The 20788-nt window shown below is 39.1% G+C and overlaps 1 protein-coding gene across 1 annotated transcript in view; it reads right to left on the bottom strand.

Annotated features, from left to right (window-relative positions):
- Positions 1–11017: 11017 nt before the first annotated feature.
- SV2C (synaptic vesicle glycoprotein 2C) overlaps positions 11018–20788 on the bottom strand; it is an 85878-nt gene continuing 76107 nt past the window's right edge. The window contains exon 12 of the mRNA XM_008638606.2: positions 11018–20722. Within this exon, the coding sequence (XP_008636828.1) occupies positions 20539–20722 (184 nt within the window). The 3' untranslated portion in view covers positions 11018–20538. The remainder of the gene's footprint in view (positions 20723–20788) is intronic.

A 20788-nucleotide genomic window follows, 5' to 3' on the forward strand; every position in this document is an offset into this window, starting at 1 on the left:
GAGAAAGTGCGAAAAAACAGGGAAAAGGGGAGAAAGAAAGTGAGAGAGGAGGGGGAAAAAAGAAAAAAAAAAAAAAACCAAAACAAAAACCAGCAAAAACGCAGAGAAGCGCCAGGTCAGAAAGCAGAAAAATAAGGGAAAAAAAAACCCGACCGAACCCAACCAAACAAAAAAAAAAACCAACTTAATCCCCAGCCCCAAAGCAAAGGAAAAAAAAAAAAATCAAACAAACAAAACAACAACAAAAACCCAAACAAAACCCCCCCAAAAAACGGGAAAAAAGCCCCACCAGAAAACCAAAAATTAAAGCACAAAGAAACAAAATTCAATCCCCCCAAACCCTAGCAAAACAAGAAAAAAACCAAAAAGCAAGCAAAACAAACAACAAAGGCAAAACAAACCCCCTTAAAAAAAGGGGGTTTCTATTCCAAAAAAGGAATAGAAGAGTACAAAAAAAGTCCTAAACCCAAAACTCAAAAAGAAGAAACCCTTCCCTCCCAAATGCAGAAAAAAACCCCCAAACCAGCAATCAATGCAAACCGTCTGATAAAAAGGGAAACAAACCACCCCAAACCACCAAGCAATTTAAATAAACCTAATTCCACAGCGTAGAAGGCCGAAGAACCTCCCCTATGGTGTTTTGGCAGAGGAGACTCTGAAGAGAGCTGAAGAACCAAGCCCAAGACTCCCTCCTGTAGTTTTTGCTCTTTTGAAAAATTCTCACTCCCCACTAGCAGTGTTTTCATCAGGCCACAAAATCACCACCACCATCTGCAGGGAACCTTTGGAGTTGGGTGTACTTGTGTGGACCTGTCCCATGTTGGTGCCCCTTTCTAAGGGGTTCTGTGGGGGAGCTAGGCACATACCTCCATTTAAGACTTCTCTGCAGGGTGTCCCTCTCTGAGAGGGTTTGATTTTGGACAGCTGAGCAGCAAATCCATGAATCAATGATTCATGTTTTGTTGCCATGGGCTCCCAGGTCAACTATGAAATGCACCTGAAGATGGTCTGAGGGAGAGGTTTCTCAAATGGAAGTCTGTTACAGGGCAGGATCATACCCTCTTGACAGTCTCAAAGCCCCTAACATGAAGTTTTCTGGAAGACAGGATGAAGTAGTCTTCGTGCACAGCCCGTGGAACACAATGCACCTGAGCATGTTTGTATTTTAATGACAGATAGCAGGTGACTCAATGTGTATTTGCAGGTTGTCTGGGAAATTGCAGTCTCCTCTGTGATTTTCCACAGATTTGACAATGTCTGTAGTTTGTTTGTGAGGACTTTGTTTTGCTCGTTCCCTTTTTGCTCATCTCTGGCTGTTCTGGGCACAGATCACTGAGGTGGGGAAAGACTCCTGATAATACTTAAGACATGGATTATTTAGGAAGAAAAGACTGACAGGGTACAGGAGAAAAACAACACCCAAGAGCAAGCTCTGTTATTTTTCTTGAGGTCCTTTTGATTTCCTCTGTTCTCTTTTCCTCCATCCCTAGAGATCAGGGAGGATGACTTATAGCAGAGGTGTGTGATGCAAGCATCAGCAGAGCTGCAGTCTGCACTCGGCTTTCTGAATGCTTTCTTGAGTTTTAAACAAACACCTGTTTACTTGCTTCTTCTCTTATAAAAGAAAGTAGGTGACCAAACCAAACATGGAAAATAATAAATTGGCTTCCATAATTCAGAGAGTTTATTGAAAACATTGCATTTGCTTTAAATGACCATTTCTACAGCCTTTTACACTGTTACACAGCCTAAGTCAAGAATGTACTGTGGAACACTTTATCCATCTATTTTATTCTTTAGTCAAAGTGAGATACTTAAAAGTTTTCTTAAAAATATATTTTCTGGTTAAAATCAGGGGGCCTTTTCTGCCTGAAAAGTTTCTTTTTGACATAACTGCATCATGTTTCAAATGACAACACTTCTCTCTGAGGTGTGCTTGGCCTGCTCTGCAGATTGTGTAGATGTGGTGTGACACAGTGACAGAGGGGGCTCTCTCCTGAAAGAAAAATCTGCCAAAGCCCCAGAGGGTCTCTGTGTGATATTGCCAGGCCCTGGTGAGTTTTCTTACTCCCTTACTTGCTGGAAAGACAAGGGTGTGTGCAGACATGGTGTCACACACATGTACATTGACACCTCTGCTGAGGAAATGTTCATCCCTGTCTCTCAGCCTCTGTGCCTGCAATGTGTCCCCTCCCTCCTCATGGGTCTCCTTGCTCTAGGTTGGCACCAGCATTTTTGTCACCGCGTGGGGACTCAGCTAGTTGTCCCAGATTGAAAAATAACTTTTTTCTCTTAGGAGGGTTACTTCTTAGGCCAGCAGTTTGTTCGTTGCTTTCATGCAGCTGCCTCTTGAATGCAAGTGCCAGCTTAGAGCAGGGGGCAGACCAGGGTAAGAAAAGAAACACCAGGGTAGGGAGAAGTGAGAATGTTTTTTTGGCAGCAGTAACCTCTGTAATGCTTGCAGAAAAACAGGCATGACAGAAACCAACTGCTCTCAGTAGGAACTGAGACAGGTAAAAGAATATTGGAGTAACAAGCAGCAGCCACACAGGTCTGCTCATGACATTCTGCATTAGGTTTGTTAATCCCTGTTTTCTGAATTTAAAGGCAAATTCCATCAGCTGTTCGAGGTATGAAGGTTTAAACACGTCTGGCAGAAACCAGGCAGAGAAGTTGCAGCCTGCCCCTGTAAACTGCTGGGTGTTTGTGTTGGGTGGGGGAGCAGCCCCTCTGCACCTCCCTCCTCTCCTTCCCCTTCCAAAGTCCTACTGCAGCTGTGACCGGCTGGAAAGGTTGCCTGCAAGAAAGACTGTGCATTCTCCCACTTCCTTATGGGAACCTGAGTGCAGTAAAAGATGTAAAGCCATTCACAGGTTTTAGGCAGCCTACACCAGAGCTGACACTATGGACACTTTATTCTTTTTTATGACCATATGCAAACACTCTGCTTCTATATGTTACAAAGAAGCATGCACTAAAGAAATCAGTGTAGTCAGCTATCTAGAGCAAATGTTTGAATGTGAACATTTCCTGTTCATACTCTGGGTCTTTTAATGGAGCTTAAGATCAATGTCCTCTCCTTATTATCAAGGACACCATACTGTGGATAACATATTTTCCACTGCATTCATACTAATAATCCAGCTCTAACTTCCACACCTGCCTGTGAGGGACACTGTGCCCCAGTAGGGACAGAATGTGAGAGCCAGCTAGGAACGAGCAGTCCACATTTAAATACAACAACTGTAGGCAGAGCTGGACGGCTCCAGATCTAAGAGGGAAATAAGCTGAAAGAAGGGAGGGATGAAAATGTAGCCTTCCTACATATCATTGCCTGTACTTGGATCAAAAAACTGCAGAGGCCTCTGCTACTTCATGTTTCCTGACAGTCCTGTTGTGTACAGAGGGATTTAATACAGTGAAGGATATTGATATTTGAAATTCTTGGATGGCTTATGTAGCAATGACGCAGGTAATTAGAGACACTAGGCTTTTTGTTGGAATCAGAGGCTTTAATGTCACTTTTTCTGTGACAATACCTGAATTTATTGTTAAATCATATGCCTTGGCTGGCTGCATTTATCCTACAGAAAGGAAAACTGCATTTGTTAATTTAAAAGAGGTTTTGTTTGGTGGCTTTGGTTTTGATTTGGTTGGTTTGGTTTTTGCTTTTCCCTATTAGTTATTGCAGAGAAAGTCCATATCCTTTTTATTTTTGCAGGAGAAAAAGCCTGGGCTGGAGAGATCGCCCTGGTAAGTGGGAGTGGGGAGCTGCTCCTTGGGCGGGTCAGCCTGAATCTCTGCTGCACAATACGGAAGAAGATTAGCTCCAGGCAGGCTCCCAGTTACCGCAAGGACCTTTTCAATTGTTTCCTTCTTACAGCTAATTAAAGGCTGACAAGCTTAAAGATGGACGTGCCACACGGGTGCTTGAGCAGACCCAACAGCAGTGTGTCCTAACCAAAAATGTCTTGCTGCCCTTGGCGCTCCCAGTGCTGCCAGAAAGTCTTACCCTGACTAGTGGAATGGACTCTCAATGCCTCAGGATGGTGGGAGGGCTCCCTCAGCCCTGTTGGATATCGGAGGCGGCCAAAAGGGCTGTTGACTCCCAGGGGCATGGTGGCAGAGCTGGTGTCCCCGAGACCTGACAACCATACTAGTGGGAACACCAGGTGAACCTAGACTAATAATTTTGAATAAATTGCAGAGAAAAGGCCACAACTTTATGAATGTTTATGAATTCAACCCAAAGGTCAAGAGGCCCTCAAGGCTATGTTAGGGAGCACAAAATCAGGAAATGTCCCCAGCACAGGCCTCTACGGTCTGCTGTGGGCCTTGCAAGCAGCTGCCTCCACAGGGAAAGGGATCAGCTCTGGGAACTGTGCTGGGTTACTGCCTCCCCCTCAGCACAGTATTCATCTTATGCATTATTTATTATCATGAGGTAAGTAAACAATTAAGTCATCACGTAATTGGCCACAGGGATCCTGGAGAAAATACAGACTGTGTCAGTGGGGAGACTGTAAGTGCCCTGCTCAGAAAAAGCAAGCGAGAGATATCACTTGCCTCTGTTCCCTTCCTTGTGTGTCTAGAAGGGAAAGGCAATGGTGCAACTCAGCCCTCGCTTCCCTCATTTTCTTCTGAGCTCTTCCTTTTCAATAAGTGAGGGCCTGTGGTCACAGCAGAAACCTTAATTAAGAAGGTATATTAAGCTCAAGCTGGACTGGAGATATGTCAGTCAAAGGATCCTAAAGAAATGTGAGATTTTACAAATTCAAAATATCATGGCAAAATGAATGGCAGATTAAATGCAGATCTGCAACAAAAGAGCTGAAGTGCCTTGCTCTCTCAGCAGCAATGCTTCCTTGCCACTGAGGAAGTGATTTTAAATTCTGAACTGTCCTGTCATATGGTTGGAGGCAACACTAAACACCAAACTTCAATGTTTAGAGGTTCAGATTTTGTAACGATTGCTAGAGTGAGACAAGGTAGTTGGAAATATGCCTAACGGAGCTCTATTTGGCATCAATATAAATAAAAGAAACCAAATTATATTGTTATTTAATAAAATTGAAAACTCAGTTTTAAAAGCAAAAGAAACAGTTTGTGGGATGGAGGAGAAACAAATATATGAGTAACTTCAACGAAACTTATAGAGAAAGAAACTAGGTGTATTAAAATGCACGTTAAAGGATAGTGTTACATTAGATGTGTGTAAAAGGGTGTATTTGTATAGCACTGACACTTGAAAAAGAAAATGGTCAGAGAAATTACTTCAGTGACAGAAATCTCTCTTCTTTCTGCCACTTGTAAATCTCATGTTATTTGCCTTAAAGCTCCAGCTGCCCAAGTAAGAAGGTGCTTATGCACCCACACTTCAATTGCTCTGAGGAAAATAGCCTTTTTAAAAAGACCTTGTGTTTTGAGGGAAAACTAGCAAATACAGTCCTGGAAATATGAATAGCTATATATCCTCCGGCATTTTTGTCAGAAAAACCTCATGATTTCCAATTTAGTAGTAAATCCAAGAATTTTTATTTCAAACACTGACATATTGGAGAAAGCAATACTGTGATTCTTCAGTGACTCTTCCCAGGACCCAGATTGCACATTACAAACTGGAGAAACACCGCTCTTGCTACATGGTTGGGCTCACAGATCTGTCTGTAGGGTCACACCATTACCTCAGTCATGGGACTAAGCTGACTTAATGTTCCTTGTTGCTGCTCAAAAGCTGTGGTTTTCTTTTTCAGAAGCCAGCTCAGCTCCCAAAAAGCTGCTTAAGTGTAAAAGAGGCTGGAGTGATGTGTCCTGTGCTGAAAGTGAGAAGTACTAGCGGAGTGGAAATATCAGGTGATACCATAGCTTGTTGTGTCTACTTCTAATTGCTTAAATGTCATGCATCTAACATTACTTAAGGTGCATTTTGAAGGTATACTTTTATATGCCCTTTCCTATCAGGTGAGGCTCCCTCCGCTTTCCCCATCTGGGCAAGACTTTGTTAAATCTTGTCTGTCAAGGTACCTAAGAAACCAGTTTCTCTGCTTGAACAGGTTTTTTAAAAAAGGAGTATTTGTTCAAAATGTCTTGGACAAATGCCTTGGTTCCTGCAAAAGTGGCATGAGTTTAGCAAGACAGAGGTGGGAATCTTTCTGCCAGCACCCTGCCAGAAAAGACCTTTCTCCATTTGCCTGTTGGAATAAATATTTATTCATTTAACCGAGTACTTTGGAGTGGAGTGACCCTCCTTGTCTAGACATAATGAATAACCATAAAAAAGAATTCAGAAGTGTTTGAAAGCAGGGAACATCTGTGGCCGGCTGCAGCTCACAGATTCAGGAAAAAAGTATTCTTTATTGAGCTGGATGTAGCAAAGGTAAAATCTTGATTGTTTCCTCACGTTATCCACAAGCTGTATGTGGTCTGCCTGTGGCAGTGTTTCTTTTGGGGGAGGGATTTTTAAGGGTTTTGGAGTGGCATTTTTTCGGTTTTTAACACAGCATCTGTGTGCTTCTTTGTGATTGCATGTGCTTAGGAATGTTTCCACTCCACTAAAAGTCTATGCATTATTCACTCATTAATGTTTTATTTATTTATTACTCTCGAGGCACAGCATTAGGAGCTTTGCATTTACAGCATACTGAGTGACAGCTAAGGCAACCCTACAACTATTTCTTGCCTGCCAACAGTTGCCCCACAGATAAAGCTCAGGCAAAACTCCCATGGATTTCCACTAGACTAATTCTGGTCTTCTTATTTCCATCACTTTTCCACTGGCACAGCTCCAGCCTTTGGAAAGCTCCTCATTATTCACATTAGTGTAAAAAAATGAAGAACATGTCTAAAAGACTGACAAATTCAGGCTCCAGGAGGCACGACCAGGAGAGCTAATCCCAGCATCCAGGACCCTTCACAGGGAAAAGTGTCAGCAGCCTCCTCTAATTTAGATCAAAATGGCTTCAGTTTGAATTACACTCCTGGAAATATCTTGAAAGGAAAACAGGTATTCCTCAGATAACCAGATTTCACATCAGTTGTAGCTGTAGCATTAAAATGTGCATGTGAAAAATAAGCAGTGAAAAATTAATTAGCAGCATGTTTGTGTTCAGGAGCACTGGTATCCTGGTGCTGGCTCCTTGGGTTATGGCAGCACTACTGCAGAGAGCTCCAAAGCTGCCTCCACTCAAGACTTGTTCCACCAAAACACGTCAGAGATGAGCTAATCCCTGGGTAAGGACACTGCTTACCCATATCACAATGTGTGCGGTGCCTGGGCGAGGGAAGGATCTGCCTGCTGCTGAGCAGTAACAGCTGGAACTCTGGGAGCTTTACTAATAAGGTCTTTCCTGTTGATCTCATTAGTTATTTTTTCTGCTCCACCTGTAGGTCAGTTTGGCAATTGCACTGTTTCAATGTGGACCAGGTTATTTTCCATAGCTAGTTTACTGACAGTATAATATGCTCCCCAGACACAGTCAGTGTTAATGCTTTCACAGAAGAAAGATCCTGTGTCACCGAGAACAGGTAGTTTTCCTTGGTTTCAATATTCGTGTAACAATAACAATGCAAAGTAACATATTTAATTGCAGATGACTTCTTAAACAGATGTGTGCTCTCACCCATCTGTTTTTTCTTTTGGTTTATGATCAGTCAATAGTTCTGGTATGCATTTGGCATGCAAAGTCCAGAGTTTTACCCTGGGAACTGGGCTCCATTTGACCCCATACCCCTTCATATGTCTTCAATAGTTAATATCCTATATATCACAAAACACAGTATGGCAGCCCTACCAAAGACATGGAGTTAGAGTTCACATTAACAGTGTAATACCAATATTACTCTAACTCAAAAGCACATCAACATCTTAGTGTTCCTTTGTTCTATGTCAACATCTTTACTAACAGCTGTGACCACATTTTTTTTTAATTTAAATTTTAAACCCTCTGATTTTAGCTAAAGACTAAAGGGCCAAAGTCAAACTTCTCCTGTATACTGAGACTTGGGCTGATGGGCAATTACTCTCGAGCAGCCTGAACTTACTTTTCATATAACTATACTGAACACTATAAAACCAGTTATTTCTGTAGCTGTAACTGAGTAGGAGGGATGGGGAAACGTATTCATAGACAACAGTTCATAAAGGGTCCAGACCTGTTGGATGGGAAATAAACCTGGGAAAAAGGCCCTAACTGGTATGTAATCCTACATACCAGGTGGAATGCCTTTTACATAGTCTGGTTCTAACACCAATGCTGCAATGCTCATGGTAGGCAGAACTTGGAGTTTGCAAGGGAGTCATTGGGGACTGTATGCAAGGACAGCCAGCCAAAGACAAATGATGCAGCAAATACAAGAGCCCACTAGTGACCTCACTTCCAGAACTCTTGAGAAGGTGGATTACTCTTAGTTTTATCTGATTTCTCATCCCTACTCTCTGTAAAGTCCAGTCTAACTGCAAAGCAAAGGATGTTTTTATTTATAGTCAGGAACACCCTGAAAGTCGTGGGGTTACGTGGTCTACAGTCTGTGCAGTCACAGAATATAATTGAATGCATTATGAACAAGCTGTTGTGAAATTCCCAATTCAGGTCTACTGTAATTATTGGGAAAAAAACCTGTTGTTCTGCAATAATTGAATTCTGCATTATCATGAAACCTTTTAAATTAAAGTGCTATTTTCCTGGGGGAGAATAATTATCAGATCTGTAGCCTAGATTGTATTTGGTCAGAATTCAGCTAAATTATCTGGATATCCAATCAACATTTTAAGGTTTTACAGTGGGCATTTCACACTTCATTCTTGCAGCTCAGGATTCTTAAGTACCTACTTTTTCAGCCCATAACAGTGTGTTTGAGGAATACTTTGACAATTTGTCATTCTGTGACTAGAAGTGCCACAGTCTGGCTTTTCTGAAGGATAGTCGAACTTACTCAAGAACTGATAAGGCCGACACTGGTTTGTCTTTCTATTTTCACAGCTGGAAACATTGCCTGGATTGAATAGTGTACACATTTCCAAATGTAGTTCAGTCAGGCATTTTTTCTTCCTAAGATATTAAGTACATACAACTTTAGTCTGCTATAGTAATGCAAAATCGTTGCTGAAGACCTAATCAGATCGGTGAGGTTCACTCTGAGAGCCACAAGTAACATGGTGTGAAATGCATCTGCAGAAAGAGTGCATTAACTTGTATACTGTGAAAGTTTACATATGGTGACACCAGAAACTGTACAGAATGGTAGGACTTCCAGTTCAGCTTAATATTTTTAGGACAGTTTATGAAGAACTTTCAGCCAATATTTCTTATCTCTGTTGCCAGGGTAAAGTGCTACTAAAAAGTTCCAGATATGACTAAATTGGATGGGGAGCAGTTTGGGTTAGATACTGATCTCACATAATATATAACCTGTGTAACTTTACAATTGCTATGGATAAAATACAAATCATAGCCTAGCTGGCATCCTAGTGGAAAGCAAGGCATATGGAGGATTCACATCATCTATTTTAATATTTGTTCTCAGGGACATACCAGGCTGGATACCACAAAATGCCTCACATTTTTACATTTGCATCCTTGGTGTCTATGCACTAATCTCACACAACAGGTAAATGGACACACACAAACAGAGTGCTGTGAATTAAGTGTCACTATTTTGATAGCATAGCTTTGTCAGCCAGAAGTATATATATGGATATGTAAGGATACATATGTATGCTTCCAAAATTCATTTGGAGGAATACTGTCCTACAAGTGAAGTATCCTTCTTTCTTTGCAGGGTGATGTCCTCCAACGCAAGATTCCCTTCTACTGAAGGTTTTCTAGAGCACATGTGCTGTTTCTGAAAGTTAGCTGTGAAGCGTATCTTCTAATCTTGGCCCACACTCCCTTCTTGGATTGTTGTCTTATCTTCTGTGTAAAACTGCAGAAGGTAAGAGCAGTATTTCTTCCCAAAATGAGACTAGAAGTCAAATCTCCACTAAAGAATGACAGCAGTGTACCCTGCAAATGCAGGCAGATGAAGATGTACATATAAGGAGGCTTAAAATATGAATTGGTACTTCCATTGGTTGTACTTGATAAACACAGAAAGTTATCTTCCATACTGTACCACAAAAAGACCTAGTTGCTGAAGGACAGTCACAAAATCATACATGTCCTTTGTAACTGGGTTTTGCAGGCTCTTGCATGAGCTGAAAAATGTTTCAATTCACATGTAGCTTAACTTTTCCCTGTTGATGACACAGCTGAAGACTCATGTGTTTTGTTTAGTCCATCATCTGTTTAAAATAACCTATATTTGGAAATCTGTTTCCAATTTATCCATGGAAATGTCAGAATATAAATAACTCTGCAATTTTTGTTATTTTAAAGCTACCACATTTGATCTGTTGATGCTTTTTGGATGTCCCAAAAGCACAAATGCAATGAACTGAACATTGTTACAGTTCTGCTTCAGGTTCTGGGGGTTCTGGGCTGGTTTTGGTTGTGTGTGTGGTGGTTTGGGAAATTTTTTTGTTTGTATGTGTTTGTTTGGTTTTGTTGTTGGTGGTGGGTTTTTTCCTGTGAATACTAAGTTCTTACGGAATCATAGTTTATTGTATAAATTTCCCCTGGCCTTTCAGATTTATGGATCATTATATTTTGCAGCAGTATGTTTTTCACATAGAGCTAGACTAGACCCTTTGGTTGATAATGTACTCCTACAATGCAGTTATGTCCTGAAAGGCCAGGTGTCTATTTTGTCTAGTTAAGTACCATAAAAATATGAATCCCAGATGGTTAACTAAAGAACCATAGTAACTTTTACTCTACTTTTTTTTACAGTCATTTAAACCTATTTAACTTTATTAACTTGTTCCATGTTTACTTTTACTACATGTTCAACTTCTATTACAGGCACTAAAGATGAGTTGCATAGAGAACCTTTGTAAAATAACTAACAAAGGTAAAACAACTGTTTTTTTGTATAGTGGGTAGTGTAGTATCATGTGAATAAAGAATAATAGTATTCTGGCTATCATCACACCTGGTATGTATTCATTGCAGAGAACATATCTTTATTTTAATACAGCAGAGCAAAAAATCATCCCCATTTATTAATCTGATGTACACTAAATAACTTTGCATTTGTTACACAGATGATAAATATTTTGCAGATAAATTTATAAACACTTCCACATTTTATAGATTTATACTGTACACAGTCATCCCACACAGAGCATGCCCTTTCACAAATATACAGACAGCTTTCCTCAGAGAACTTAATCAAAACACTTGGTCAAACATTTTGGAAGCTGGCAATTTGACACAGAGGAGGATACTGGAAAAATGAGTTCACAATTGTACCAGCTGGACTTGAAATGAAAAATTCAGAACTCCAAAAAAAGAGAATTTATCAAGGCACACACATGCAAACATATATATACAATAGTGATGACTGTAACCTGCTTTCCAGGCGCACACAGCAGTAAAGGAAACAAAGAAAGAGAGAAACAGAGAGGTCAGGACCATTGCCAAGATCTTGATGCAGATTAGCAGATCTGAAGTCAATTTCCCATGTTCAGATGGCAATTCAACTTTAAAGTAGCTTGTTACCCGTATATACAATATGTACATGTTACCTTGCATTGAGAAATGGAGATTGTCAGAAATGGTTATGATTTTATTGACAACATATGCCCACTAACATACCTGTATGTTTGTACACTGAAGACTGTTTGAAAAATTGTATGCCCAGTTGGCCCAGAGCAGTTGGAAATTTGAGTGAAAGTTTAGAAGTAAAAACTGGGAACAGAAAATAACCACAAAAAACTAGGAAGGAATACATGTTTTCCTTCTGTTGCTTAGCATTAGAAAATGCTGTCAGGTTTTTAAGATCAGTAACCTGACAATGCCAATAAATTGCAGTGAAAGCAAAAACCTAACAAGTTTTTAAGAAAATCAGTAACCTTACAATACCAATAAGTTGCAGTGAGGGCCAAGAGCTCTACTTCCTGTACCTCATCCTTGATACTTGACTTCTGCACATGTCATTACACTGCAATGGAAACTGCCCACTTAAACAGCCATCTAATTTTATACAGTAGATTCCTACATATGTTTGATGCCAAATATGAGATACAATTTGGTTGTCACAGTGTTGTGCAGCTGAACGTAATACAGCATTTTTCCAAAAGGCTTAATTGGGGTTTTTAATACAATACCCTATAGAAAAAGATTAAAATAAGCTGCCAGTTGATTCAGTTGGCTTGCAGCATTGCTATAAAATCCTTTTAATGTTTGCAAAACATTACATGCATAAGAAAAGCCAGGCTAAAATTATTCATGTTAAAAAAAGGGCTGAAAGAACACATTTCTCTCACAATAGCAATTCCAACATGGCAGTATACACAGTCACAGACTTCATATTTTTGAAAGACAAAGCTGGGGTCCTGATCCTAAAAAAATGCTTCACTGATTTAAACAGGGATCAGTTTACACACACAAAGCTTCTTTCATGTAACACTTCGTAAGATCCTAAACCACTTGGAGGACAGTAAATGCAGGCAGACACTAGCAGCTTGGGGCATTTTAAAAATTCTTATATATGAGCTAGCTTTCCTACAGTGCTAATTTCATGCCTGCTCTCAATTTTTGTTGCAAATATCAATAAAACCTTTCATTTAGTTAGTGAGGCACTGAAGAAGTCAGTCACAATATCAGGATGGATTGGTAGCAGGAAGAAACAGGAAAGCACTAAAAGGTTTGTAAAAAAGAGATGATGGGAGGTCGTGTTTTTTAAGTAGCTTTTCAAATTTTCTCCTTTTTCTTCCAAGCTATTGGTTTTAACCAATTTTTACACATTTCCATATAAAAGGTAGCATTATATACTGCTACTGTAGACCTGAATAACAATTTTCTACTTAAAACTGCCTGTTGGTGATCACAATTGGAAACTATATGCTATGGTTTCACTCACTGAGTATGTTTTCCCCCTGGAAAGATCTCCTCGTTTCCAAAAGAACTATCATGTAAGCTTTGCTACCCTTTCTTAGTCTCCTCCCACAGGTTTGGTATGCAGTGGTATTTAGTTTATCGACTCATAGAAGACCTGGGGATAAAAAAAGAATAGCAAGCTGCTTGGGTTGGTCAGTTTGTTTGTTTTAATCTTATTATAGAGCTGGCTTTCCTATAGCAAATATACATTCCTTCCTGTGGAAGGAATACGCCCTTTCTTCTGCTTTCTTACTTCTGTAGCATGAATGCATGTCCCCTACCAGAGGAAGAATACTGCAAAGAGTGAACATCCGGCAAAGAGCAAAGAAGAAATGTAGCAGATGCCAGAGCTTTTGGAAGAGCTCTTTCCACTGTCACTGGTCTGTGGGTATATGCTGATATTTTCACCCTGGATTCGCTTGATTTATAGTATCCATGTCTTTATATGACACTAATTACTGTAGAAGATCTTCATGGGTGTTAGAAATTAATTGTAAAACACCCTGGCAATGGCTCTGTTTCAGGCTGGTCAAAAATTGCTCATAAGAACAGTAGCAAATAATTCTTTAACCACATCACTAGAACAACAGCAGCCATATATGCAGAAACAATGAAAGAACATACAATACAGAAAATCACAGACATTTTCTCATACATTACACAGAAGTTAGCATGTTGATATCCCCATGGACCATTTTGAAGGCCTTTTGGTTGAATAAGACAAAATTCATAGCTTTTAGGAGTTTATGTATCTGAGAGTGCTGTGTCTCCTAGTCACTAGAACACCAGTGCCTTTGCACGATGTGCTGCTTTGCTGTTTGGCACAGTGTGATGGGGCAGGAGGGTGGGGTGGGCAGGCGGAGAAAGGCAACAGCTAAGTCAAAGCTCATTTTTCAGACAATTTTAGGAATCCCCTTCCAATGACTGGAAGCTAACAGCCAGTTGAGATGACTCTTGGCATCCCAACAATTTTGCACATGAATAAGTGAAGGTTTCTGCACAAGGAATGGAGCAGGATGTTATTTGTGTTCAAAGCATAATGCACAATGAAGACAGTAATACTGTCACAGAGAAAGAGATGAGAACATGTTCTGTAAATTTAACATCTACCTGTGTTATAGAGAGGTGAGTGTGTACATATGTGTGTATACTCACCCACATATGTCTGCATATGTGTTCACTTCTAACTGTGTAATAGTTCTTTACAATATACAATATTATATAGCTTCAGGCTAGGATTTGAAGAAAACATCTGAAAAAATACAATAATTGAAGCCTACATCTTGAGTTATTCCTCTTCATAGTTTTCATTTAATTTGATTCCACTTCATTATTTTTCCCAACCTTCTTCTTTTGAAGGATCACCTTTTAACTGGGTAAGACAGACCTAAGTAAGATTCACAAATTATTTTTATCACATAACCAGTGGGGGATGGGCATACATATGATCATACAAGGCAGACATTAAGAGGATAGAAGGCATGTCTTATAGATAAGAATACATGCAGAATTGTACAAGAGAAATGCTAGCTGACAACTTTATCTCTTGACAACAAATGAAACTGGAACAACACACGACACTGGACTCTTGCAGAGTACTGTGCTTGCAATGAGGTGTGAGTGCTGCCCTTTAGCATTAAGGAGTTTCAGCTTGCTTGGTCACGACTGCTGGTGAAAACTGAATGGCAAGTGGTAGATGTCCAAAATTAGAAAGTAGAAAGCTAAGCAAAAAACCAGATCCTTAGGATCCAAGCGAAATGAGCTTAGGTGGCTAGCTGTGCAGAGAGTGCTGAAAGTGCCTGCCAGCTCTTTTTCTCTCTCACTTTCTCTCTCACTTGTGGACTGATGTGTCTGGCTACAACTCAGATGTGTTGATGGCCAGAGTAGGGGCAAGGTCTCTACAAATCATCTTGGTTATGTGGCATTAAAGTGTACATTCATGAATACCCTGGGTGGAAAGAACAATACCTTTGTGTCAGGTCATCCTCACCCAAATAATTTTGTTGTTGAGTAATCTCCAATCTTTGGTTATCAGACTGTGTACTGGTCCGAAGCGAGCGATATGTTCTAGACCTTTGTCCAAGAGAATAGATTGTTTACCCTAGAAAGCACTGTACTTTTCCCTAAGTGTTTTGGTCCTATTAAATGTAACTCGTGTATGTTGTGGGAGGAGACTGCTGAAAATTACTGCTTTGTTCATTTTGAGTTGCACAGGATGTATTCAAAGGCCCAGAACTCCATATTACAGGCCAGCATCTTTGTAGATAATTCAACAAAATATTTAATAAGAAAAGTATATCGATCATGCCCAATTTATCGTTTTTCTGCTTTTGACATGCTAAGTCACTGCGTTAAAAAAAGGTCCTAAATGTTGATGAAGCTCTATGTAACAATCTTATACATCTAGAGTGGGACTATTGAAGGATCCTTCCTTTGCAGGAAGAAATAGGAAATTTACCTCTACAAAAATATAAAAATGCAGATTGTGATAGTGAATCCAATTTTGCAACACTTATTGAAATTATTAGAAGAAAGCAAATGAGGCTGATAGCAGCACATGGATTGGTTGTAGACTGGGTGAGGTTAAATGAAGGTAAGGGAGATCTGAAAGTAGCATTATAAATTGATGCTTTCCATTTAATTCAGCTTTTGAACTGAGTTCCAGATTTTCTGGCTAACATGTCTCATCTAATTCCACATCTTCACCTGGTCCTTGTCTTACCTTGAAAGAGCAAGCAAAAGTCTGTATTTTCATGCTGTGTTTGCTCAACTAGCAGCATTTGAAAGTACTAATGCAGGAAAATACCTAATATTTTACAGTAAGTTTAATGAACAAGGAGGCAGGAAATACAGAAAAGCAGTCTCTCAGATGTGTTTTCTTCTGGAATATGATTACTGAACATGTGTTTTCTTTCAAAACACCAGAGGAAGTGGAGCATTTCTGTTTTCACTTCTTGTGTCTTTGACCCCCTGAGTGCAAGGATTCATTTTTTAACCTTGTGATTGAAATTTCAATTGCATTTCCAGGTTATTAAACAGGAAACATGGCTTGTAGGTTGTATTAGTGTGATACCATCTTGTTTAGGTAGAGAGGTGCAACTGGATGTAAACATCTTTCTCTGGCTAATGAAGATTAATTTAAAACTCAAAATGGGGAAGAGAGTTAAAACCTAGCACACAGAGGCTGTCCATCTGAGGGACTGAGGACTACATTACTTTGCTGAGAATTGGTATCCACAGTTATGCCTCAAGAGGAGGCACAACACAAAGATAAGGCTCCACAGTGGTAGAAAAAAGAAAAAAAAAGAATACAGAATATAATTTCTTCCAAATGGAGCTGAGCTAGGTGCGCAGACAAGAAGACTCCCTCAAATCTGTACTCTCATCAGGAGGCCAATAGGGGCCATTCTGAGAGGAGACCTAATCTCCTTGTATTAGGCCAGCCTTCTTGTTATATAGGGAAGTGTGGAGTCTGGCTGTCTCAAAAGGTGAGATTCACAGAAGGACTTCTAAAGTTGCTTTCCATATTGTTTTAAAAAGTTATAACCAAATTGCAAAACATATGCAACAAAACTTTTTACTGAATGTTACTGGGAAGTCAGAAGCAAGGTGAGAGAGTTTTGGAGGTTTGACTTTCTTTTAGGTTTGTCCCCTAGTAAGAAAAGTAATTTGGGATGGAATGAATGGAATGGTAGGAAGAGAAAGCAAGCAGAGCTTGAGTTAGCAACCTTAACTTTGACCCATATCCCCATGATGATAAAGGAGGAGACTACTGGAGCCATCAGGAAGGAGGGCTAACTTTTTTAGTGGTACTCGACTTTTGTAGTACACAACTCTGTAAGGGAACTGGTTAAAATCAAGCATAGAGGGAGAAGGTTTCCCAGTACGTCATTCATTATCAATCCTGTTCAGCACTCCACCGTGAACACCTATTCCTAGTTCCCTCTCTAGGAGCCTGTACTCAACAACCAGTACAATGGTTGCCAAAGGTTGTAGCACATGCTTCCAAGCAACAGGGTGCTAGCAGGAGTATAACCAATCTGGTTAAAACATGCTAACAGGATAAATAAGATGCTTTCAAGACTTTAGAGTCTGCTAAGTCAAGTTCTACTATTAGACAACCTGTAAGGAGTAAAACTAATTCAAATAAAATTTCCTTGCCAAAAATGAAAATGTGGTCTCTTTTGTGGATAGTTTCCAGATTTCAAAATTGTTGACCGTCATGGTTAACAGCATTCTAAATGCTGTGACTCTTCTATGTTTTCAGGGGCCATTGTACTTTTTGACATTGCTGCTGTTGGGATGAGCTTTTCAGCTGCATAGAAAATTCCTAGACATTATATCCTACTTCAGTTTAAACTGACAGGAATTTCTAGTTAGTAGTCAGTCAGTTCTGTGACCAAAACAGACAAATAAGCAGTTTTGATTACGTATGTTTTATAATGGTGATACACAAATGCTATCAAGTTTGTTTCCCTCTGATGTATTAGGAATCTAACCAGGCCATTAAGCGATTCTTTGTGTGACATATAAGTGAATAGACATAGAAAGGAAGTGCAGGTCCTTCCGTCCAGTATTTATTACCTGTGATTGCTTTGGAGGCTGCGAGAAAAGACAGATTTGCTGAAGACCAAATTATTTTGCTTGCAATGTGAGTAACATTTGTGTCCAGATCCCTACAGATTTCTGTTCCAGTCTGTGTATTTCACCTATCTTACCAAGTTACTCATAGCATGAAATTGCATTCACTTTTTTGTCTTTATGAGATAAATTTTATTGTGCTCAAGCAAAAACTATTGATTATTCCATCAACTTTGATGCTGGCCTGCACACTAGCTCAAATCTGTTGAGCCAACTAGCTCACCATCCAGGGAAATTCTGATTTAAAATTTTGTTTCATATGTTGGAATTGTTCTTGGGTTTTCTCTTTGTTCATCTCTTTCATTTACTTTTCATCCAATTCCTATCCATTATTCCTTTTTCTTTTTTCTACCTTAGATCATTTTAATTCTGGACCATGCAATATCCCTGTAGTCCCATTCTTAAAAATCTCTATTAATTCCTGTTGTTGTATTCCATTTCATCCAGACTTAATCACAGACTTATGACATAGTCAGGATTTGCAATAAAACCAACATTGAAATCAACATAGTTTTACATGTCATGAGATTTTAGAGTGTTAAACTTGAATCATAGCCCTCAAAAGCTGAATCTTATTTTTCTGTGACCCATTTCCTTCAAGCTGGTCAGATGCTATGAAGTGCTGTATCTGAGTGTTATGGGAATTACATGCAGAGATGGACAGAATATACTACTGCAAGAGGACAGTGCATAGCAACACAAAGCAATATTTTACCATTGTTGTTGATGTTGACTCCAAATATGTACAGAGGCTTCAGATTTCAAAAAAAGTTGTGCAGTACATGCAAGGAGTTAAACATGTGGTACTAAGGAGTGGCACAGAGAAACAGGGCTCAAATATAATACTAATTGCAAGAAACAGCCTTAAAATAATATTAAGGCTATGACTAGTGGACAAAAGCCACAGATGCAAAACTAGGGCCAGAATTTTGTTCTTAACCTAGAACTTTGTGAAAAAAATAATTCTTTCTCATTTATTAGCATAGTTTAGAAATTTAAGAGACATGTCTACATCAGATTTAAACATAAAATATTTCATCTCACATATCTTGATCTTAACATTCCAAAATAAACACACTTCCTTACTATAGCATATTTAAATTATCAACATCAAAATAATGCCCCCTAGTTTTCCATACTCCTGCTCTTTTAATTCTGACACTTTTCTCATTCCATAGCAGAAACCAATATCTTGGGCTAATTTTTTTTTGTGCTACAATGTGTAGCAGAGGCATTTGTTAGTAACTGAAAATATCACTTCCAGAATCAATAGATTAAACAGTGAACTATAAATGTGTTGAGTGATCTTTTGTAGGCTTTTACTGACTCTATTAATATGATAAAGATGATGACTGATAAAGAATGCAGTGCCACATATTGCTACCCAGATCTAAGTTCATGTCTAAGAGCAAGAGAAGGACTAATGAAAAAAACCCTAGCTTACTAAACTATGACCTTATCTGAAAGCTTGGTTCCTTGGCAATGGTTCATCTACCTACTAAATGCTGTCAGACATAATTAGAAGAAAAATACTGCATAAACTTTTCCGTATATTTTATAGCAAATTTGTTATTTGACACTTGAAACTGCAGATAGTTCATCAGCTGATACAAGTTGTCTTGGCTTCACTGAAAGCAATGCCAGTTTCTGTCACCAGAGGATCTGCCTCTTTTCTTATAAAAATAATTTTATAACTGTATCTGTATTAAATTTTTAATGCTGATCCCATAACCTTTTGCATAGCATTAGAACTGATGGGGAACTTCACAGTAATCAGAACTGTCCACAGCATAGAAGGAATGTATTTACTACCATTTGCTCTTCATCTATGCACTTGGTCCAATAAAAACATTACCATTCCCCTGCAGCCTTGCTATGGCTTATTTCTTAATGGCCTTTCAAAGAGATATTTGAAAATATTAAGTGGTCAGACATCTCTGGAGCTATTAAAAATTAGCTGAGAAAATGGTTGTATTAAGAACTGTAGAAACTATGAAAAAAACTAAGGTGTTTACATATGTAAATTCCAAATAAACCTCTGAAAGTATCTTAGTTATCATATAGTTCAATGGCCTGATTTTTCCTTTATTCAGACTTACAACAGCAAAACAATTTGCATTCATTCACTCCTGGAATGAGACAAATTCACTGTTTTAGATGGAAAAAATATTCCAGATGCCACAAGTGAGAATAAAAAAAATTTTTTCTGGAGGATCAGCAGCAAAAAGTGAAAAGGTTAATTTTGTTATTCTCTCTGCTGCATACCCTTATGGACTTTTAAATTCCCTGCAGTAGCTGTTGCCTTCTCCTCAGCCAGTATGGGGTGTGGTTGGTAATCTTTACTTAGATTGAATCTGCCTAAAAATGTTTCCCGAGAAAGAGTCATTGCCACTAGTTTTTACCACCTAAGCACAGCTGCAGAAGGTCACTGTTCCCAGTACTGATGCAGTCAGTAGAGTTTCCTGATAAATGCTGCATGCATTGATACATTAACATTCCCTGCACCAATACCGATAAGTAATTGACTTGCATGTCTGTAGTGTTACAAAAGCTCACAATTTTGCCATGGCCAAATCTAGCGTGTGTTTTTGAAATAATCTGACTTCTTGCATTTTAAATATCTAATAATCAGTATGGTTTTTACCTTCCTGGATGTGTCACCAAAACTATTTTAAAGAGGTAGCTTTGCACTTTGAAGTGAAATGGGTTTGAATAGCAAGGTACGCAAGCAAATAAAAGTGAAATTTAAAACTTTCATACAGAGGTTGTTAAATCTCTGCTACTCCAAAATAATTTTTGAGTTTGATTTCTGACATTTGAGCACTCTACCGTGTGTTGAGAATCTGAAGCCTTTGCACCATCAGTCAGGAGAGTTGACATTTGTACAAAGAAGGAAATAAATAGTAAATGTTTTTTCCAGTTACATCAACACCTGGGTTCTTGTATCAGGAAGCCGAAGTCCTACCAGACCTCCACATACTAGAACAGTAGAAGCAAGGAGAATAGGGATTGCTTTGGTGATACCAACAAGGGAACCGAATATTAGGTTTCCAAGTACAGCTGCAGCTTTGCATAGTGCATTCAAAAAGCCAAAGCCTGTTGCCCTAAAAGAGAAAACAGAAGAAAGTTAAAATACATGTGAAAGAGTAAAGCCTTTGAGACATTCTCAG

This window comes from Corvus brachyrhynchos, unplaced genomic scaffold (genome assembly GCF_000691975.1).
Source record: "Corvus brachyrhynchos isolate BGI_N302 unplaced genomic scaffold, ASM69197v1 scaffold467, whole genome shotgun sequence".
NCBI classification, from domain to species: Eukaryota; Metazoa; Chordata; class Aves; order Passeriformes; family Corvidae; genus Corvus; species Corvus brachyrhynchos.